The 22,456-nt window shown below is 36.5% G+C and overlaps 2 protein-coding genes across 4 annotated transcripts in view; both read right to left on the bottom strand.

Moving 5' to 3' along the window:
* The window catches only part of hop (tyrosine-protein kinase hopscotch), a 69,528-nt gene that overhangs the window by 26,347 nt on the left and 20,725 nt on the right, over nt 1–22,456 (bottom strand). The gene's annotated exons all lie outside the window — the stretch shown is intronic.
* Nucleotides 16,094–22,329, bottom strand: LOC149418714 (uncharacterized). 3 transcript variants are annotated; one of them, XR_016303011.1, is made up of 3 exons: nt 21,270–22,329; nt 17,274–17,425; nt 16,094–16,683 (listed from the first exon to the last, which is right to left on the bottom strand). XR_016303011.1 is itself a non-coding variant. In XM_089638936.1 (2 exons), the coding sequence occupies exons 1-2, from the start codon at nt 21,326–21,328 to the stop codon at nt 16,377–16,379; spliced, it is 366 nt and encodes a 121-aa protein (XP_089495062.1). In that variant the 5' UTR covers nt 21,329–22,329; the 3' UTR covers nt 16,096–16,376. The 3 variants fall into 3 exon arrangements, 1 of the variants encoding a protein (XP_089495062.1); XM_089638936.1 differs by lacking the exon at nt 17,274–17,425 and having other exon boundaries at nt 16,096–16,683; XR_016303010.1 differs by lacking the exons at nt 16,094–16,683; nt 17,274–17,425 and adding an exon at nt 17,449–20,002.

The following is a 22,456-nucleotide window of genomic DNA, read 5'->3' as shown; positions in this document are numbered from 1 at the left end:
GGCTAGTGTCATTTCAAGAAACGTTTCAATTCTGAATGGTTGTCTTTCACCAGGGCGATACTGAGAGTATCTTCCACTCTGGGATGTGCCGCAATTATACTATGTTTATATTATTTTAAAATTAATTAATTGTGAAACAACACAAATTAATCAAATGCGCATACCAGAATTTGACCCGCGACTTCAGTATTCGTAGTCAAGAGCCTTCACACTACTAGGAATTTTCCATTCAGTGGCGGCAACCATATTATGATGTATTGCATAGTAATTCACTCAGACAATGAAGCAAAAATATTAAATTTCATCATTACTTGGTAGAATAGAGAGTATAATGTTAGCTTTTCCTTCTCCCCTCAGGTGCAAAGTAAGACTCGCCTTCTTGTTAGTCTCCCAAACACCCAATGACATGAATCGATAGATCTTATTTGAAGTGGTCTTTTCTATAAGGCATTCCTTATTGGGGAAGATTATACCGATGGGATGGTGCTCCACGGGTAGGAATGTAACGTAAAGAGGCTCAAACGTGTGTTTATCTTTTTTGTCTATCCACTTGAAGGCCTCCCTTTTGACGTCTTTATAACCAAATAAAATGCTTCCTCTAGCAAAACGAAACCAGTACTTCCCCCATTTCCCGATAGGTATTAACTCTGGGCAGATTTCCTGTTTCAAATAAGTCGTATAGTTGTACCGGTCTACGTGAGACAAAATAATCTTCTGTCCATTTTTGGTGATTTCAAAAGAAATATGCTCTTTGCGAGACTTGGGGAAAATTTTAATAGTTAATCCTTCTTGCCTCTCCGTATCCCAAACTTTGAGTGATACTTTTAGAACTGAAACGGTAAAGATTATACAGGGTATTCAGTAAAATATTTATAAACAAATTTCAAAATGAGAATATCAATAACTTAACAAACAGGTTCCCAACCTTTTTACATTTGGAAAAAGCATTTTTAATCGCTAACACTAAATTATCACCGTGCACCAGGAGTATTATTATTATATTCATATTCGTCATAACTTACTTTTTTTAGACATAATGATGTCTTACCAGATTATGTATTTATATACAGGGTTTTCCAATAAGAGGTGTTATTTTGATATTTAAAGAAACTTTTCCCGTAAAAGATCAATGGTTTCGTTGCTTGTGTGGCACGTAGCGCCCGCGCCGTCTTGTTGAAAGTAAACGTTGTCCAGATCAATACCATCCAATTCCGGCCATGAAAAATCATTAATGATCTCTCGATAGCGCAATCCAATCGTAACTGTTGCTGCAGCCTCATTTTCGAAAAAGTAAGGTCCAATGACTCCGTCGGACCATAAACCGCACCAAACAGTCACACATTGAGGATAGAGAGGCTTTTCAACAATAACTCTTGGGTTTTCAGAGCCCCAGATGCGACAATTTTGCTTGTTGACGAAGCCACCGAGGTGGAAATGGGCCATCATCACTCAAGATGATTTGCATTTGATTCACTCAAGTGAATTTTAATAATTTCAATGCGTTGTTGAAGCGTGTATCGTTCCATTTTTATTAATGGTGTAGTTTCTACTTGTCAAATGTCAAAAAATGACAGCTTCAAAAGTAACATCTACCGGAATAGCGGGCTATTCAAAATAACACCTCTTATTGGAAAACCCTATATGTATTATGAATACAAATAGTATATAATCTACCAGAAATAGTTTCCCCAGACTAGTTAGATTCAGAGAAATATAGTATAAGAATTATTAAACTTATTTAATGTGGTGGTTTAAGTTGTATTTCATTAACCACCTTCAAAATTAACTTTTTTAACTTTTGATAAAGACAAACTTATGTCATTCTAATAAATTTTTGAACAAAGCAAGTTATGTACGTACCGAGGAATACTTTCGCAAATCCAAGTACTTATCCTAGTACTAGTATCAGAAATGCTGACTATCAAAGAAAACTATTTTGGAAATAATTTTTCGATCGCTTTTATTCAATAGCCAATCAAAACAATACAACGATTAAAAATTTAAATTGTTTCAATCAATTTTTTCTAGAGTTAACTATTCCAAGACGTGCTTGGTATCGAATACCTGCTAGTCTTTATAGAAAGGTTGAAGATGAGGTAGCTTGGAAAAGTGCTTAGAACGCCAGACTTAGGCTGAAAATAGTGTAAAACATGTCTGTCGCGAACGGTAATGAATGAAGAGCTGCAATGCTGACATTCAGCCACGAGCGAATCAATATGCATGCGTTGCATATGAGGGCTATCGTCGGATGCATTTATTATCTGTATGAAAGTGTCGGTCGTTCAGTCGTTGCGGAGCTCATTACATGAATTGATGGGCTCGCGTGTGCACAATCTTATAAAATTAATATTGAAACAGAGAGGGTTATTACTGAGGTGCACCTTTACCCTCCTCTTTGGGACTTATCTAGTAATTTATACAGAGATCGGGATGCTAAGCTAAAATGTTAAATATTGCAAAAAAAAATTCAGTGGGTAAAGCATTGTTCCCAAACTTTGATGAAAATGATAATAAAAACAACCTAATTAATTGAAGATTACTATACTCGGGCGACATTGGTGAGGTCATGTGGCAACAACGCATAGACGAACGTACTATGGATCCCCGACCCGAATAGGAAAGAGGAATTACTATTCAGATTAAACAGCTTACAGCTCCCGGAAAAAATTTTGCAGCCCATAGGTTGGGAACCCGTGATATAAAGACTTAGAACTAACTAACATCGATTCAACTAGGAAATACTAGTAAAGTAGTTCCAGAGAGAGGTTGTACCTGACGTCATCGTTCTAGTATCTTCTATATTTTTCGTTTTCATACATGTGAGAAGGAAGCGGGCGATCGTCGATGACACACGTACAACCTCACTCGGGGAATTCGAATACTACCAGGTACCACAATCATCAAAAAATATTTTTACCGGTAAACTTCCATTCTGTAAATATTAAGAACATATTATTCTCATCAGCCGGAGAGACGAAAACTAAGGCGGAATGTTTATCGTCGTTACAATCGGAGACGTCACAGAGATCGACTGACACATTTGTGTCTTCAGTAAAGCAGTAGGGACCTTAGGAATAAAAAAAATGAAGGTCAATAACAGAGAGGACAAATGCGTTGATTTACCGCACAGGCGTTGCGGTTTAATCCTCTGTAAGCTAAGTTTTCCATCATTCAGCCATGTGGGAGGGGAGTGCGACCCGCTATTTGAATGTATTATTAGAAAACTACATTAGTGAGTTTACAAAATTTTATGTACATACTTACTAATAAAAAATCACTTCCTCAACTGTTAAACGGTGTTTTATTTTTACACAATGTATAAAGACTTTGAAGTTTAAATTCGATTTGGTACTAATAAAAATAAATCTTTAGCTCCATTTCAAACTTGATTTGAATTTAAATCCCATTTTCAAAATTGAAACTGATTGTTTGAAGAATTCAGACAAGTGATAAAATAGCTACCTATTATACCAATTTGGAGTTTCTGTGATGTTTAGTTATTCCTGTGTGAATTGTCCCTGCGTAAAATCTGATTCAATGAACTCAAATTTGGTTGGAATTTAAGTTTCATTTTCAAAATTGGAAGCATTCAGACAAGCAACACAGTATCTACCTATAATTCAATATTTCTAAAAGAAAATTATTTTAATTGCCCTGGGTCTGTTTGCCCTTCTACTGAAAAAAACTAATTTATAAATTAATAGCAGTAACAAGCAGGTCAGGCTATTCATTCAGGTTATGTTTGTCTTTCTTTCATAAACCATAAAGGAACTACTGTGGGATAGTGAATTATAAAATCAGATAATTAATCAAGATATTATTATCAATTGAGAGATTACAACACACCTCCAATGTTCAATGTTGGATTTCTACAGCGGTTCCTTGCTTTTGAAATACCCTCATCGAAATCAAATGCGTTTGAGACGAATTTGGTTTTTTCATCAGCGTCAACATTTTCCCAAGGAATACAAATGCGATTTTTTCTAAAAAAAAAGGTTTATTAACATTTTTATATTAATGGAAAGATAGTGGCAAAACAAATTATAACCGAGATGAATAATTCAATGAAATTTAAAATTTTATATATTTAGAGCTTTCTTGAAATGAGCTATATATTTTTTTTATTGACACAGATGACTGGATGGAAATGGGGAAGAGAACGGTTAAGAAAATAGGTTCTTCCCAACCTTCCTCTGCCCATCTCCTTTACCCTCCCCTCTCCCTTCAGCCGCATGACATACCCCAATAAATAGAGATTCCCAAGTTGCACTGGCTACACGCAATTGAGACGCAGTGCGCCGGTCCTAACCTAACCATTGCGTCATGTCTACGAAGGGGTAGGCAGAGAGGACGGAGCGCCACACAACCCTATCTTGGCACATACTCCTTACTCTGTGCACGTTCATGCATCGCCTCACACACACTCTTCGATATTCTGACTCTTGACTCGAGTATCAGTACAGGTAAAATAGGGTTTGCTAAATGACGAAATTCGTGCATTCATGTAACTTTGGTCATAAATACATCTTAGGTAGTAAAAATGAAGATCTGCAGAGTCCGCACAAAAAAATAATGGTGGAACACCCCTGTTCCGTTACGCCGATTTGCTTTTGACAGGCCGTGTGCTGACCAATAGTATGGTCAGATTTTGAACTGTACAGTTTGAAATCACACACGTCAACTATAATCACGGAGTGCCGTGAGCCGTACAATCGCATCGAAACGTTTGTCGTGTCAAAACCAATGTGTGTACTATCGCCGGTTATTTATCGAAATAATCCCTTAAACGTATTTTGTCGCAACTATCGCAATCCAATTCAACATAACGAGTGCTACAGTACAACGATCACGGTTCCAGTGCTGCCAGATGATTCTCGAGATGCAGATTTTGTTCGCCACCCGGTGAGCTGACTGTGAATTAACCTTACAAATTGTGTTATCGCATTCGCCTGTCATAAGCCATAGGCTTCATCCATGCTTTATCTGTGTGGAATAGCCCTTTAAAATACGGCTATCTCAACCCTTGTTCGTTCCTCGAACAACCCCTTTAGGGGGAAGGGAGAATTTTAGAAAAATACATGTTCGAGCAGAGTGAGGTATCGTCTACTATGTTTTCATTTGTGCTAAATCGAATGAGACCACTCCCAAGTCGATAGAATCAATATTTGGTGAGGTGAAACAGGTTTTTAGAAAAGAAACGTAAAAAGTAAAGAAAATAACAAGGGGTAATTGTGTTCCATCACTTCGCTTTAGGAAGACTCTGGAGATCTTCTTTTCTACTGCTAAGAAGAATGAGTGGGTGGATTTTCAAGAATGCCTGAATTGTGTAATTTATTTTGTGCATTTTGATACTATTTGACCTTAATTATATACCAGTTCAGTTTCAGTGCCGGCAACCCTTATTTATTGTTTATTCTATCTATATTTCTTTATCTTTTCTTCCTCAGGTGTCCTCGACTTCCAGCATTCACTTTCGTGTCATATATTGTCAACAAAAAAAACACTTTAATTGATTAATATACCTAGTGACATTTAAGTCCCCCACATAGTCAACTCCGGTACCCGATATGGCACAGGCGACGTTGGAGCAGCTCCTCACGCGGCACTTGGACTCATGGTACCCCGAAGGAGTCATGGCCACGCAGCCCGGGCCCCTTACGCCCTTCAAGTAGTCCCGGCAATAGTTGCTCGAGGCAGCTAGAGTGTTCTGATCTTTACCTTGCGTGGCCGAATCGGGAATATTTTTCGAGTCAACCCAGGGCAGGCAAGGGTAACCTGGAATTTACGAAATTCACTGGATAGATAGAGAGATCAAATTATTTTTTCCAAACTCAATATAATCAACTAGTAGTCCTGTTAACAGTATATCTCGCATCCAAGAAGGCGTGTTTCTAATTTTCTTTAATTTGATAAATCAAAACAAAAATTTCCTTTTAAATCAAAAGATTTGAAGGTAGGTAGTTGAACAAGTGCGTAAATTTTAAATATAGAAAAATTTGTCACAGTGTACATCAACAAGATTTTCTAACTAACTAACTATCACGCCGTTTCACGCAGGAGTAGGCAGAGAGGACGGACCGCCAAACAACTCGGTCTTGGCACACACTCCTTGCCTCATTCACATTCATACACCGTCTTATACATACTGTTCTATTATTCTGACTCTTGACGTGGCCCGACTCAAGTATCTGGTTCATTTGATCGTGCCATGTCTTCCTCGGGCGTCGGCGACTTCTTCTACTATTCACATTTGCGTCATATATTCTCCTACACTCCTTTCTTCATTATTCCGCTCTACATGCCCAAACCATCTGATTGTCCCTTTCTTAATCTTACTCATTACGCTTACGACAGCCTTACATTCTTTGTGGATCTCAACATTTCTAACACTATCATACATGGTTTTACCACACATATGCCTTAGGAATCTCATTTCCACAGCATTCAGTCTACTTTCATCCTTCCTCTGCTAGTTCCACGCCTCACTTTCATACACAAGGGTAGGTACCAGCTCCCCATTGTGGACTGCTTGCTTCGCTTCTTTGGAAATTTTTTCGTTAGCGACAACCTCGCTCAGTCCTCCATTCTTCTGGCCGGAACTTTAATGGAGTTACCTCCATTTACCCTTCTTTCAATATATCTATCGGCCTACCCATCTCTAGTAAACATACTTCTTAAATGATGGTTTCACATTTGAAACAGGCATCTTTACTCGACTATTAAAACGGCCACATCTTGAAGACGAAAAGGAATGTACAAACAAGTTTACAGACAGACATAGACAGATGCAAAACGGTCGAATTACACTAAGATTTCGCTACGCTCAGTCAATTACGTCAAAATTTTAACCCGAATTTATACAAACTTGGTTTTGCTTTGGACTAAAACATGAACTGTAATTTATAATGGAATAATATCAAGTAGTCACTGAAGAAATAAACCGAAAGAAGCGAGTCGTGTGTGTGTGTGTGTGTGCCCAGAATAAGTTCAATTTGATCTATTTATCAGTGAAACATTTTCAAAAACCGATTTTCTTTCTTGAAAAGATAATCAATTCCAATGGCCTTTCAAATCAGTGCAATCACACTTCTAGGGATTATCTGTTTAGGGACCTTTCGACTCCTCGGCCCCAGACAGTGACCGGATAAATCATCACAATGATAATTCATCACATCTTTAAAAAGTTATATAAAGTCATGGAAAGTGATGAAACAAAAACTTTATTAACTGGGTTAAGTAGGTTAGGTTAGGTTAAAAAATATATATTTTTCATCGTTTTTTATGACTTTATATCACTTTTTAAAAGTGTGTTGAATTATCACTGTGTTGAGTTATCATGGAACCGCCCCAGACAGCCAATGAAATTATTTATCTGTTCACAGTGTCCCTGTGGTAATTTTTCACGAAAACGGCGCTATATAAATCAGCCAAACATTATAAATAAAGAAAGAATTTTTATATTTGAAAAAGTTTAATCAATTTCAAATACGATATAATTTAACGTCGGGCTCATACAATTTATTTCTTCAGTGTTTAGGTCGTATATATATATATATACAGGGTGTGTCGGTATGGACCCAACAAACTTCAACCAGATATTCCTTAGCACATTTGGAGTAAAAAATGTTATGGGCACTTTGCTGTCCGGTAACATTTTTTTTTTTCAATTAAAAACAAAAAAATTAAAAAATTCCACACTCCGTCACTTCTCATTGGCATTGTTTCTCGTGTTCAACAGCTGTTATTAGCAAGTATGTCGAAAAGCGTCTTGGCTCTTTCGTACACACTAAATAATAATAGTTAAAAATGAGACGAATGGTGCCGTGCCATTTCGTTGTGATTGTAAAAGCGCGCCAATGTAGGTACGTACGTACATTATTCGACGAAACTCGAATAAAATATTGCCAGGTGGGTTTTCAAACTTTGACAAAGGATAAAACAGTGGTGACATGTGGTGAAAATATGAATAGTAAACATTTTTATTAAAAAAAACGTTACCGAACAGCAAAGTGGCAATAACATTTTTTACTACATATATGCTCAGAAATCGCTAGTTAAAATTTGTCGGGTACATGCCGATACACCCTGTATATACACCCTGTATATACAGGGTGTATATACAGGGTGTAAACCCCCAGGGGCTGGAGCCCTGCAATTGCAGTGTTGAAGAATTGTGTCCACGCAATGTATACGGTCTACTCTGCAATTGTAGAGTAGACTTTACACATTCATTTTGACTTTGGATTTTACTAAAATTAAACACAAAAATCAAAATGTCACTTTATATAAGTATGGTATTGTCTACAGTCTACAGTTAGCTTTAACAAAAATGTATTTTTATTTATTGAAAATTCCTCCTAGGGGTTAAGGTACGCACTGGACTTACTTTAGTCAGTGGTTTCTGACATTTTTTAGAGTAAAAATGTAAATGAAATTTTGGTCTATAGTGACATTTTTTTGTGTTTTTTTTTTCTCACTTAAAACATAAATCAGTAGGCATTGGACAGTTAGGGTCGGGCTGATAGGTAAGGCGATTACTTGGCTGAGTGACCAATGATGAAATGTCAAAGGATTTTTTGTTTATGAAGAAAAAAAAATAGAAAAAACATTATTAGAGGCCAAAATTTCATTGAAATTTTTTTCCTCGAAATAATTTCAGGAACCACTAGTCGAGTACGTCTCTCAATACCCGTATATCTGTGTCCTAAACATCAGGAATCACTGGTTAAACTAAGTCAAGCACGTCCCTTTTGTCTCGTAACACTTAATTATTTACGATACAAATAAAAATATGTGAAGTTGATACCTCCTTCAGAAATCCATTCGTTTCCAAGATATTCTATACCATGCGCCCCACAATTGGGTGGCTCAACTACTGGGATTGTAGGGGGTATACAATTCAAACTCCAATGAGAAACTGTCTTATCAGAACCAATAGAGTACCAATTTATACTTCGGAAGAAATCATACTGCGAAGATAACATGTTCACATAACCTAAAAAATATTTAAGTTGTAGCCAAGCATCATAACAAATTATTCAAAACATTTTTACATTTACATTACTATCCGATGGATGGTATTAGTTGATTATAGACAGCCCGTAAAGCAGGGTACAGACTTGAAGAACGAAGGCGAACATAGACTAGCGAATGGATAGTCTAGACGCACAAATTTGTTCGCCTTCTTTCCTGTTGTCAGTAAATTAACAGATGCCAGTGTGAACGGCGTGCGCAAAAGTGATTGCGAGGGAAAAATCGCTTGCGTTAACTCATGCACGTGCGCACTGTGCAGTCGCTTGTTTATACTTTATGTTTACATAAAAAATAAACACATTTTGAGAAATGGAGTGGTCAAGTGATAAGTTACTTGTGTTAATTGATGCATAGATTATGGTTTAAAGACACAGTGACCAGATCTGAATCTCCAGGTACTTTCTCACCTTCCTCTTCCCCTCCCACTACCTTCAACCTCAAAACATACCCCAATTGGGGATACCATAGTCTCACTGGCTCCAGACGGTTGGGAGCAGTTGGGACTCTTGTGCGATGTTCAAATAAATAAACAAATAAAAAATGGAATTCGCTGATTTCATCTCTCAAGTACGAATCCGGAGGTTGCGAGTTTAAATACAGGCGTACGCATTTAAATTTTATTGAATTAATGTGTGCTTCACAATTAATTAATTAAAAATAATATTTAATGTACCAGCTGAAATCCCCGATGTGGCCTGGGCTTTATGCAATTTCTTTCGAAATCAGATGTAGACAATAATTTTTATCTTATTTTGAGCTTTAAGGGGTGGGAAAAGCGGATGGGGATAGTTTTTTTTTAATATTATGTAGACAGTGACCTTTCTCTTGATTTGAAGGTCAAGTGTGCAATATTTCATCAATCAAGGAATAAAACTGCTGATTAGTAAAAAACCACAAAGACTTTACTTATATAGATAGAAGATTTGCAGCACATACCAGAGTGGTAGATACTTTAGTCATGTTTGGTGACCAGATCTGAATAGCCAGGTCTTTCCAACAGAAGCACTTCCGCATCTCCTCTAATCCCCCGTCCTCCCACTCCCTTCATCCTAACAATAAATCCCAATTGGGGATTCCATAGCCTCACAGACTCCATACGATTGGGAGCAATAATTTAAATACAAATAAATAACCTAAATCTCCCATCCAATACAGGTTTAATGTGTCATCGTGTATCGACAATGAAAATTGGTTCCATTTCCAGTAGTCCAACCTCTTGAATACGTTTGAACTGCCCAATACGATGGTCTCTTTATTATAATCTTCCAAGATCAAAAGTGTTTCTCTGTCTTTGATGCCGATCTTGATTAGGATTCTAAATTTGTACGAAATAGGCGTAGTCAGCAGTTCGATTTGAATAGAATGGTAACTCCGCGCGTAAATTTCCAGTTCGCCATTATAAGATTTTTTAGCAAAAAACCATTTCATAGAGAATTCCGTGTCTGTTGTTGTGTGTACTTCGCACAGATCTTGTGATTCAGGAAATTTCCACAGTATGTTTGAGCCGTGCAGTGAATAAAATGCCAATTTGTTTTCGTGGAATAGAGGCTGGCTCTTTGTAAAGCTGCCCGCGTACAAAACTTTGTTATTTTCATATGGTAAGCCTGCGACAAGAAAATCTGATTAGCAATTAAGAATACGTTATTAAAGATCTTCAAATAAATATTATATTAATTATTGAAACAATTTTAATAGCATTCAAACGATGAAAGAGAAAAAATATTTAGGAACCAACTGTATTTATCCCTTCCACCGGTCATGGTGGTCGTGTTTCAAGTTACGCAACGTTACCTCTTGTCCAAACTGAGACTATTTCTCTATTACATTTTATTACTAATTTTTTTCATGATGCCTATAATATGAATTATGTATATATGTACTCAAGATAATAGAATCGTCCGTCCAATCCAATTTAAAATATCTATAAGTTGTACTGTTAAGTAGGATGGGATGAGGATACAGTACTACTTTTTCAGTGCCAATATTCATTCCAGTACCTAGAAAGAAATATCTTTTTAAAATTTTAGGTCTTTCGTCAATCTATTGTTAAAATTGCATTTAAAGAAGACATTGGGATGACATGTCCAAGTACTGTTATCATTTGGTTTCTTTAACTCTTTGCACGCGGCCGTATCAACTGTTGTTACGGCAAAAAGTCCATACTCACATGCGGCTGTGTCAACAGTTGATACGGAAACTTTAATGGCCGATATTCCAGCGCTCTTTCGTCATAAATGTATTTCTTGCTCACTTGGACATTCGTAGAACTATCACGATGCTGACATCTACAAGAATTTTTCAAAAATAAAATTGTATTTCATAAAAAAAGATCGATAATCAAGTGCGCCTCTTCGCGCCTTTTAGTCCTTTAGTTTACATTTTTGTCAACGGATGGCGTTAGTACTAGTATGTCATTCATAACTTTTCATAACTAAAAATGATAAGTGATCATGGTGTCCCACTTGTGTGTATCAACGCAGTGGTCTAAGTACACACACGCCGAGTGAATGGCGGGACCACATTCAAAAGATACGGTACGTCTTTGTATGAAATTTTATGTTTTTGTTTTTATAAACATCTAAGAGTGTTGACACATGAGGATTTTTAATCTATTCTGTCTATATAGTCCAATAAATCATGCAAGAATGCTATAATTTGACATTTAATTGCATTGCATTGTATTTGAAAACATGTACCGCGTACGGGTATAGATAAAACGGAGCAAATTAACGCGTTCAAAAGGTTAAAATACAACCAAATATGGTTGAATTTAGACTATTCAGTAAATATGTAATTCAACTAATCAAGATGTGTAAGAAAAATTGTAATTCAACTAAAGAACATAGTAAGAACATAACTAAGACATGTAATTTAACTAAATAAGACGCGCACCGCTGTAGAGTAAATAAATGTTTTCTAAATATTATGTAAGAAAACTAAAGTGACAATCAAATCTGTTTAAATGCAATAAATAAAAATTGAGGGCCACGAAGCAGAATTATAAAAATAACTGTGTCACGAAAAGAAACATTTGGAAAGCTCTGGATTAAAAGCTAGAATCCATAAAATATATATATAATGCTCCACACAGGAAACACGGCGTACTGTGTGGAGTTAATGCATTTTTTTTTAATGTCCGCGTAAACTGCACAAACGTATAAAAGATAAATAACTTTTTTCTAAATTTCAACATTTTAAGGTAGTTTTCAGATCCAAAGTTGTTTGTATGAAAAAAATAATATTCTTCTATAGAAAAAATATTTTTGTATGAGAAAAAAAGGGAATTTCTAAAAAAGTTATTTTTCTTTTTTACTTCTGTAGAATCACCTCCCGAAGTTTGTGCACTTTTCCCCAGGACACCCTGGATATTTTTATTTGTTTCTATCTATCCTGGAAAATCTAGAGTCTACGTTATATTAATTGATTTCTTATCCATACCAGCAGCAGAAATGATTATTTCCACAGCCATTCCCCACCGCACCACATCTTCCTTAGTCCCGGGAATTGCGATGACCGATAGCGTCACCTTTCCATAGGCAAACAATGCAGAGTCCGGATCCCACAACTTCATTCCAAAAATCAAACTTGACGTGCTGTCACTCAGCGACACGTAATGGCCGTATTCACGCTCGATTGTAAGAGTCGTACGTTTCAAGCGATCACACAAGGGAATGTCACAAAATTCTTTGGCGTACACCTTGTCAACTTCGGAATCCACATAACACCAAGGGCCTGCGGATATTGAATACAATCAAGTTTCCAGATTGAGATTGGATTAAGTGCCAGATTTGAAGAGCCAGATACTCCCCGACCTCCCACTTCCCATCCCCTTTTTCCCCCACCCCATTTTTTTATATGTCCCAATGGGTATGCATTGGTGATGATTGCAGTACTGAATAAAGGCTAAATAATTCATGTAAACCAATGACATTACAATACATCTGGACTTGTTATTGTCTCATTAAATTGCGATAAAATGTGGCAAGTAAGAAACGCAGTTGTGATGTTTCCAGTAAATTCTTAATTCAAACATTGGTCATGTACGACAAAGAGAGACAGTAAAAAATATATATATATATGAACGAAACAGACCGGGCGGTGTTTTCGAATTCAAAGGTTGCATCGAATACTAACTCGAGGCCGACCAGAGAACGTGCTAGGGCGCCTGTCGGATTTTGAGGTGTCAAGTGATCAAGTCACAGCCGTGCCTTAGTAGAGCAATGACAGTTTGCAAATGGCGGCTATTTTTGATACTCATTGTTACTGCGTGTATTTACAAAACGAAATGTTATTTCTTAAGCTTTTACTAGTGTTTTGCAAAGTAATTAAAACATTTCTCATTACACATGAGGGCATTGTATATTTTTCTGGGTTATGGACTTTACTGGAAACACTTGGAGCGTATTTTAACTTTTTTATTTTGAATCACAAAACATGCTCTTTATAATATCAACGTTGACAATAACAATTTATTGATAACGGGCCCGACCCTTGTACAAATAAACACTGTTTACTGTAATTATTTCTGAATGGAAGAAATTTCTGAAGGAAAGAACACTTTTTGACTGGTAACAGTCCCTTTATAGGTTAAAATACTAAACCATTGACAGATTCGGAAATACACAATAATAAAAAAAAGAAGCAACTGTTTATCGACAGGGTTAAAGCTCTAGAACGTTAGTGCAGATTCACACCATTTCTAATAATCAATTATTCAAACAATCCATAGATGGCGACTGTATCCAGAATTATTAAGAACTTATCATTTACAAAATTAAACAGGCATTATGGCACTTTTTTAAGACAATTTACTTAGAGTTAGCACATTTTTTTTTTGTTTTTTGTTTTTTATAGTTAATACCTCACAAGAGTCCCAACTGCTCCCGTCTGGAGCCAGTGAGACTATGGCATCCCCAATTGGGGGATGTTGTGAGGCTGAAGGTAAGTGGGGAAGGGAAAGAGGAAGGTGGGGAAGTACCTGGCTATTCAGATCTAGTCACTAAACACGGCTAAAGCCATTTGGAGCAACGTTTCAATTCTGAATGGTGGTCTTACACCAGGGCGATACTGGTAGTATCTTCCACTCTGGAACGTGCCGCAAATATACTATATATTATTTTAATTAATTAATTGTGAAATAACACAAATCGATCAAATAAAATTTATTTGCGCACGCCGGGTTCGAACCCGCGACCTTCGGAATGGCAGTCCAATGCGTTACCACTGGACTATGCCGGCCGTCAGACCTAGTGTGGCGCGTGACAGTTTAGTACTAAAATTACAAAATCGAAAGTACTACAATTGACATACTTTTTGCTTGCACTTAGAGATTTCTACAGCGCATCTACATACCTATATTGTAACATCACTGATGTAAACTCATTTTGGACCATAAATATTTTAACATAACAATGGCTCAATGAACCCACATAAGAAGATTTTTTCAGTCCCTTGAAACACAAAGAAAATATTGTGTAAAAATTATTTGGGTACCTCCTAAATCCCCATCAGGATTTCTACAAAAATGGTGAACTTCAACGAGGCTATTTTCGGGAAATTTATTTTTGTCAAACTGCGACGCAGGCTTGTAATGTCCACTTGACAATTTAATCCGGATATCTGTCCAGTCGTTCAGCCACAGTCGACACTTAGATAGAGAGAAACTCGAATGGATTTTCCCCGAATAGTCCGTACCGACAGCAGTAATCCTGCATTGCTTTGAGGAACAAAGTGGCACATTACAATCCTCTGATTTATTTTCACCAATGGTGTAACACCAGGGACCGCTCTCAGACCGTGACGGATTCCGGCAGTAGTTACTGGCACTCAAAATATTCTGCTCTGGAAAATCCGCACTGGTTATGCCAATTTGAACTTGATGGATGGGATTTTGAGCGTGCCACCGTTGGCAGTATTTTCCCGAAACAGATTTGTACATTTGTCCGACGAATTCGAGACCCTTGTGTGACGTTTTACATTTTGAAAAGTTTATGTCGTCCTCATTATCTAATTTTGCTATAGACGATCGGATCAAATAAAATAAAATAATGATTCGGTAATAAAATAACCACATAATTACATAACTGTAAAGAGCAATAATAATGAATAAAAAAAAAGTTCTAGTTTTTTTTTTACATTTTTTAAATGCAACCATTCCAATTGACAGAATATTTTGAAATATAAATTTATTAATAATGACTTGCTCAGTGGATTAAAAGGTAGGTACTGATGACATAGTGACTATTCAACATACCTTTAAAAAGTGATTGAGGTCATGAAAAGTGATGAAACAAGAACTGGGTCAAATAGATTACATCGCATTTAATGATTTTATAACACTTTTTAAAGGTGTGTTGAATTGTCATTTTGTTGAGTTATCATGGAACACTGGTACTATACGTGGAAACAATAAAAAAAATACCTTAAAAAAGAATTAAAAATAGAAATTACTTACCTTTCATGAACTCCTGATGAAAACACATTATACACGTCAACTCAATAATAAAACACATTACACAAGTTAACTCAATAATAAAACACATTACACACGTTAACTCAATAATAAAATACATTATACAAGTTAACTCAATAATAAAACACATTACACACTGTTACAGTAATGGCCTCGTTAAATTAATGATACCAAGAAATATAATTGATAAGTTTTATTCTTTAAAAACACACATCACTGGTAACAAAAAACAACGACCCTCGAATTCCTTAATTATTTCATGGTTGTTATTGATCCGTTATTTAGAGAGAGAAGAGGAAGAGAATGGGCTTGCAAACCTATTTATAAACTAATTCATTTGAATGTATTGGTGTATATATAATCACAATTATTGCCCAATTATTTAGGGGAGACATCTGTCGGATATTTCAATTACTCAATACAGATACATGTGGCATGTTGGTTTGATTCTTGGCTAAAGTCTGAACATGCTGCCAGGGGACGGAAGAATTTATTTTTTTACACATAAACAAAAAATAATTTTTAAAAAATAACCATAATATAAGCAAAAATAATTTGAAAAATAAACATAATATAAATATGGACAAATTAATTTGAAAAACAATCATGAGATGAATATGAACAAAAAAGTTCTAAAATAAGAGAATCATAATATGAACAAGTTAATTCGATGTTCCTAGGTCATCCTTCAGGTAGATTGCTAATTTTTCTCCTTCTTATGACTGCTAGCAAAAAATTTGATGGTCCAAGGTCATCCTTCAGGTAGGTTGTTAATTCTTCTCCTTTTTATGACTGCTAGCAAAAATTTGCTGGTCCAAGGTCATCCTTCAGGTAGGTTGTTGATTTTTCTCTTGTTTATGACTGCAGGAGCTTATTTATTCAGTCCGGGGGGTACATCGGGCGTCCCTGTAGCAATGCTTGAATCCCTTTCCATGGGTAATAAACATATTTTGCTGATAGGTCTCTTAAATGTTCCTTGTGCGGTTTTGAGGGTAACCACCCGCACTTTCCCGTCAGCTCCAGGGTGAGTAGCTAGGATCCTGGCTAGTTTCCACATATTAGGCGGCAGGTTGTCCTCCTTTAGTATGACCATGTCGTCCCTTTCAACAGTCCTGAGGCCCTTGTCTTCCTTCCATTTGGTACGTCTTTGTAATTCTGCAAGATATTCCAGTTTCCACCTGCACCAAAATGTTTGAATCAGTGCATTTAATTTTTGATATTGATTCAATCGATTATATTGTATCTCCCGAACATCCTTCTCAGAGATAGAAGCTATCCCTCCGCCAATCAGGAAATGATTTGGAGTCAAAGGATTCAGGTCAGTCGGATCGTTGGACAGAGGAGTGAGCGGACGTGAATTTAAACAGCATTCTACCTGACACAATAAAGTATATAATTGTTCAAAGGTTAAACTTGAATTATCGGTTATTCTTTTTAAATGATATTTGGCGGATTTCACTGCTGCTTCCCAGAGTCCAGCGAAATTCGGTGACCGTGGTGGAATAAATCCCCACAGTATTGACAAATCAGCTAAATATTTTTGAATCTTGTCATCAGATTTCTTTAACTTATCATACAATTCTCTCAGTTGATTATATGCTCCCTTAAAATTGGTCGCATTATCTGAATATATTTTAAAGGGTTTGCCCCTCCGCGCAATGAAACGTTTTAAACAATTTAAAAAGTTGTCAGTGGTGAGGTCTGTCACCAGTTCCAAATGCACAGCTTTCGTTGAGAAACAAACAAAAATGCATAAATAAGATTTCACCAATGGAGCCTTCCTGGTGATACCGCTTTTCATCATGATAGGACCTGCGTAATCAATCCCGGTAACCTCGAACGGCCTGCTAGGTGTTATTCTGTTTTCCGGCAAGTCACCCATGATAACTTGACTGGTTACTGGATTTTTTCTGAAACATACTATACATTTATGTAATATTTGCTTAACAGTGGTTTTTCCGGCAATCGGCCAGAACTGTAATCTCACTAGAGATAACAAAGTTTGTGTCCCTGCATGTAAATGTACATAATGAAGATGTCGAATAATTAATTCTGTTAACTTATTATTTTTTGGTAAAATTATTGGGTGTCGTTGCTGGTATGATAAATGTTTCGCCTTTGTTAGCCTGCCCCCGACACAAATTAATCCATTATTTATAAATGGATTAAGCGACAAAATAACGCTACGTTTATCCAGTGAACATTTATTACTCAAAGCCCTGAACTCATCCTTAAAATGGTAGCGTTGAATTATTGCTATTAGACGATGCAATGTATTGTCCAGCTCCGGCACGCTTAACCTCCCGGTTAATTTACAGTTTTTTGTGTTACAATTATTAAAGAAACGCAATATATATGCAGTTACTCTCTTTAGCTTGTTGAGAGAGGAAAATTTTGAAAAGATGTCCCACTCCGTGACATTAGTAGACACGCATACCGCCTTGGTTTTTATCTCTGGAGGATTTATACAGGAATTTTCTGGCTTCGGCCAGTGATCGGCCTCTCTTATTAGCCAATCCGGACCCTTCCACCAAATATCTGCTTGTAATAGTTTGTTTGCTGTAACTCCTCTTGATAAAATATCAGCGGCGTTTTCCTGCGATGAAACATGTCGCCAATGGGCGGGATCGCCGGCCTCTTGTATCTCGGCAACCCTGTTGGCCACAAAGGTATTCCATCTAGCTGGCTGTCCTCTTATCCAGCATAGTACGATGGTAGAGTCACACCAGTAGTATGTATCCACCTCAACCATGTTGAGCGCTTCTTTGATGTTTTTTAATAATTTCGTTAACAGCACCGCACCACAAAGTTCCAATTTTGGCAGGGATATGTTTTTTAATGGCGCTATCCTGGACCTGGAAGATATTAACTGAGAGTGCATCTTACCCTCGGCGTCCCTGGATACTAGATACGCACAGGCTCCGTAGGCCTTTTCTGATGCGTCGCAAAAACCATGGATTTGTAGGCTGTTTTGACCCCACAAGATTCTTCTCTTTATTTTCAACAGGTTTATTTGAGATAAATTTTTCATGTAATTTTCCCAATCTTTTAATATTCCCTCGGGTATTTCTTCGTCCCAGGAAGTCTTAGATATCCATAATCTCTGCATAATTAGTTTTGCTACAACCGTTACTGGTCCTAGCAGTCCTAAAGGATCGAACGTTGAGGCGATACTTGACAATATCCGCCGTTTGCTTTGTACGGTACATACTGGTTTTTTCACTACATATGAAAAGTAATCAAACTCACTGTTCCAGATTAATCCTAGTATTTTTTCTTCTTGGGGTTCTTTAGATATCAATCCTTGCATATCCTGACCTGGTTCGGAAGATAATTCTGCCACGTTCGATCTCCATTTTCTTAGATTCATCCCTGCAGATTTTAGTAAACTGATTATCTGTTGTTTTAGAAGGTGGCACGATTCAACGTCATTTCCTCCCGTTAATAGGTCGTCCATGTAAAAGTCATTTTCAATGACATTGCTTGCTATAGGAAATGAAAGTCTATTTTCAATACCTATTTGCTTCAGGCATCTTGTCGCCAGGAAAGATGACGGTCCTAATCCATAAGTCACTGTCCTTAGTTTGTAATGCTTCAAATCCTCATCCTGTGAAAAGCGCCAAACAATTTTCTGTAGATTGCGGTCGCTTTCCTGCACGTTTATCTGACGGTACATTTTCTCTATGTCCGCAGTTATGACTACAGGATGTTTTCTGAAATGTAAAATTTGCATATTTAAATCCTTTTGTATGTTAGGTCCGACCATCAGAGCATCATTAAGGGAAATACCAGAAGATGTTTTTGCCGATCCATCGAACACCACGCGAACTTTAGTAGTGGTGCTTGACTCCTTCATCACCGCATGATGTGGTAAAAAATATGATCTCGCATCGCATTCGGATTTTTGGCACTCTTCCATATGACCCAATTGTAAATATTCTCTCATAAACATGCTATATTGACATTTCAATTCTTTATTGGTGGAAAATTTTCTTTCCAATGTATGAAACCTTTTTTCAGCCATTGACAAAGAACTCCCTAGTTGGTCTATACAAGGGCGGGTTGGTAAGGCTACCGTAAATCTGCCCTCCGTGTCTCTACTATGACACTCTGTAAAGTTGACTTCGCAAGCCTTTTCTTCAAAATTCTGAGGTTTCATGGCATCCACCTCTTCTAGTTTCCAGAATCTTTCCATCTGGTTACCTATTTTATTAATGGCTAGATTACAATTAATTGATACTGGCCTTGTTTTAGTGATGATGTCGATCGCTCCGGAAACAATCCAACCGAGTTCAGTCCTTTGAATAGTTGGCCCGCCCTCCGTTAAGCGTATTCGATCATTATTCATTATTTCCCAAAAAACTTCCGCACCCAACAGGATGTCAATTGGAGACGTGACATTGAAATCCTTATCCGCTAGTTGCAAGCCAGATGGGATCTTCAACTCTTGTTTCCTGAAGGTCATTTGGGGTAGGTCGGTTGTTATAGCCTGCAATACTAAACAAGAAATTTTCTTATTATAATCACTATTCACTGCTAACATGTCAATTGTAACTCTTCGATTGATATGTGTGATGCGATTTTGTATTCCAGACACCGGCATATTTATTTTTTCTGTTTTTAATTTTAATTTTTTTGCAAAACTCTCTCTTATGAAATTCGATTGGGCGCCTGAATCCAATAATACCCTCGCTTTGTGTAAACGGTTGTCGCTACCTACGATATTCACGATCGCTGTAGATAATAAAATTATCTTTTCATTTTTATTTAACACCGTATGATTTGCCACTGATGTCGAGCTGTGTGCCTCTTCATTTGTGTTTTCACTATTTAATTCATTAACATGTATCAAAGTATTATGTTGATCACTTGCACAGATTTTACATTTGAATTTATTTTTGCAATCTTGTGTAAAATGTCCTACCCTCAAACATTTGAAACAGGCTCGGGCCTTTTTTAAAAATTCTAATCTTCCTTGGATATTTAATTTGAGAAATTTTTTACAATAATACACTGGATGATTTTCTTTACATAGGATGCATCCGTGTTTGGTTGCTATCAATGAGACAGACAAATCTTTCTTGCGATCATCACGTGTTGTAACATTCTTGTGGGTAGGCCTTTTTTCTTGCAAATTTGTGAACTCCAGTACCTCAACACGTTTGGTTAGACATGTAATAAATTCTTTCAACGTTGGGAGTGCACCATCTATTGGCTGCTCTTCCCAAAATCTACGAGTTGATCCATCCAATTTATTAGATATTAAATATATCATAATCGCGTCCCAGGAATCAACATGTAATCCTAGATTTTTTAACGCTTCTAAATTTATATTAGCCTGATCAATAATATGCCTTAACGCGACTGGACATTCTTGTTTCATATCTTTTAACTGAAATAAAGATGCAACATGCCTATGAACTATTATTTTTTTATTCGCGTAACGTTCCTGCAGTATCTGCCACGCAGATTCGTAATTGTCGTGCGATATGGTCAAGGAGGCAATCAATTTAGCTGCGTCTTTTTTAAGGCACGATTGTAAATAAAAGAATTTTTGAGAATTGTTTAACATATTATTTTGATGAACCAATGCTTTAAAAGTCTCAGCGAATTTAGCATACTCAGTAATTTCACCATGAAATTCAATAAGTTTCAAAGTTGGTAATTTAATTTCACATTTTTCATGATTTACTGAATTCAATAAACCTTTTGCTAATGCAAGTACAGAGAAATATTGATTTTCAAAGGATTCACGTTGACTTACGTGTTCTGCCTCGTCATCCGAAAGTTCTTCGATTTGAGATTGAATTTTTTCAAAGTCATCTAACAATTTTTCGACCTTTTGATAACGTAATTCTAGTTCCGTTTTATCGAGTGTCTTTAAAATGTCATTAAACCTTGTCAATTTCGCTTTCAAAACTCCACGCTTGTTGATTAACTGCTTTAACTTTTCCATCTTTAATGGCAAATAATAAACAATTTAACTTTTAACCTCAAACAACTGACAGTTTACGAATGAAAACACGGCGTTGTTAGCAAAAATGCTTGTTAGTGCCAGGGCTGACAACCTTTTAAATCAGAACAACCACTGAACCACTCACCACTGACAACTTTTTAAATCAGAAATTCGCTGAAATTATTTTGTAGCGAGATTTTACCCGGTAATTTTGAATATTCGCGTGAATTATTTTTAATTAAATAAATCCAATGACAAAACTCTTACAATTGAGATGCTCATTTAACAATAATCGTATCAATTTGCAATGTAGGTAGCTATTAAAATTTTATGCAACTGAAAAATCAAAAACAACAATAATCTTTGTTGCATATTTAAATATTTCATTTGGGATAATTTGAAATAGGAAGGATTCGGGATTCGGTCACAGTTTTGTCTAGGATGGCGTTGGGATACTTATCTGATGATGATCTGCATCTTCTTGATTTTTTGCTGGTTCATATTTCGGCTCGTTCTGGTGCACGATGCGGCTCGATTGGACCATATGTTACAGTAATGGCCTCGTTAAATTAATGATACCAAGAAATATAATTGATAAGTTTTATTCTTTAAAAACACACATCACTGGTAACAAAAAACAACGACCCTCGAATTCCTTAATTATTTCATGGTTGTTATTGATCCGTTATTTAGAGAGAGAAGAGGAAGAGAATGGGCTTGCAAACCTATTTATAAACTAATTCATTTGAATGTATTGGTGTATATATAATCACAATTATTGCCCAATTATTTAGGGGAGACATCTGTCGGATATTTCAATTACTCAATACAGATACATGTGGCATGTTGGTTTGATTCTTGGCTAAAGTCTGAACACACACGTTAACTCAATATTCACAAAAAAATAATTTATTTGTTTTCAACTACAAATAAATTTACATTAACCCGGTAATTATTTAATGTACCTACCACAAATAAGACATTACAAGGAAAGA

Source organism: Hesperophylax consimilis, chromosome 13 (assembly GCF_061612785.1).
Source record: "Hesperophylax consimilis isolate HC1 chromosome 13, BYU_Hcon_1.0, whole genome shotgun sequence".
NCBI classification, from domain to species: Eukaryota; Metazoa; Arthropoda; class Insecta; order Trichoptera; family Limnephilidae; genus Hesperophylax; species Hesperophylax consimilis.
The sequence above is the reverse complement of the archived record's forward strand: the minus strand, read 5'-3'. Positions and strand labels throughout refer to the sequence as shown.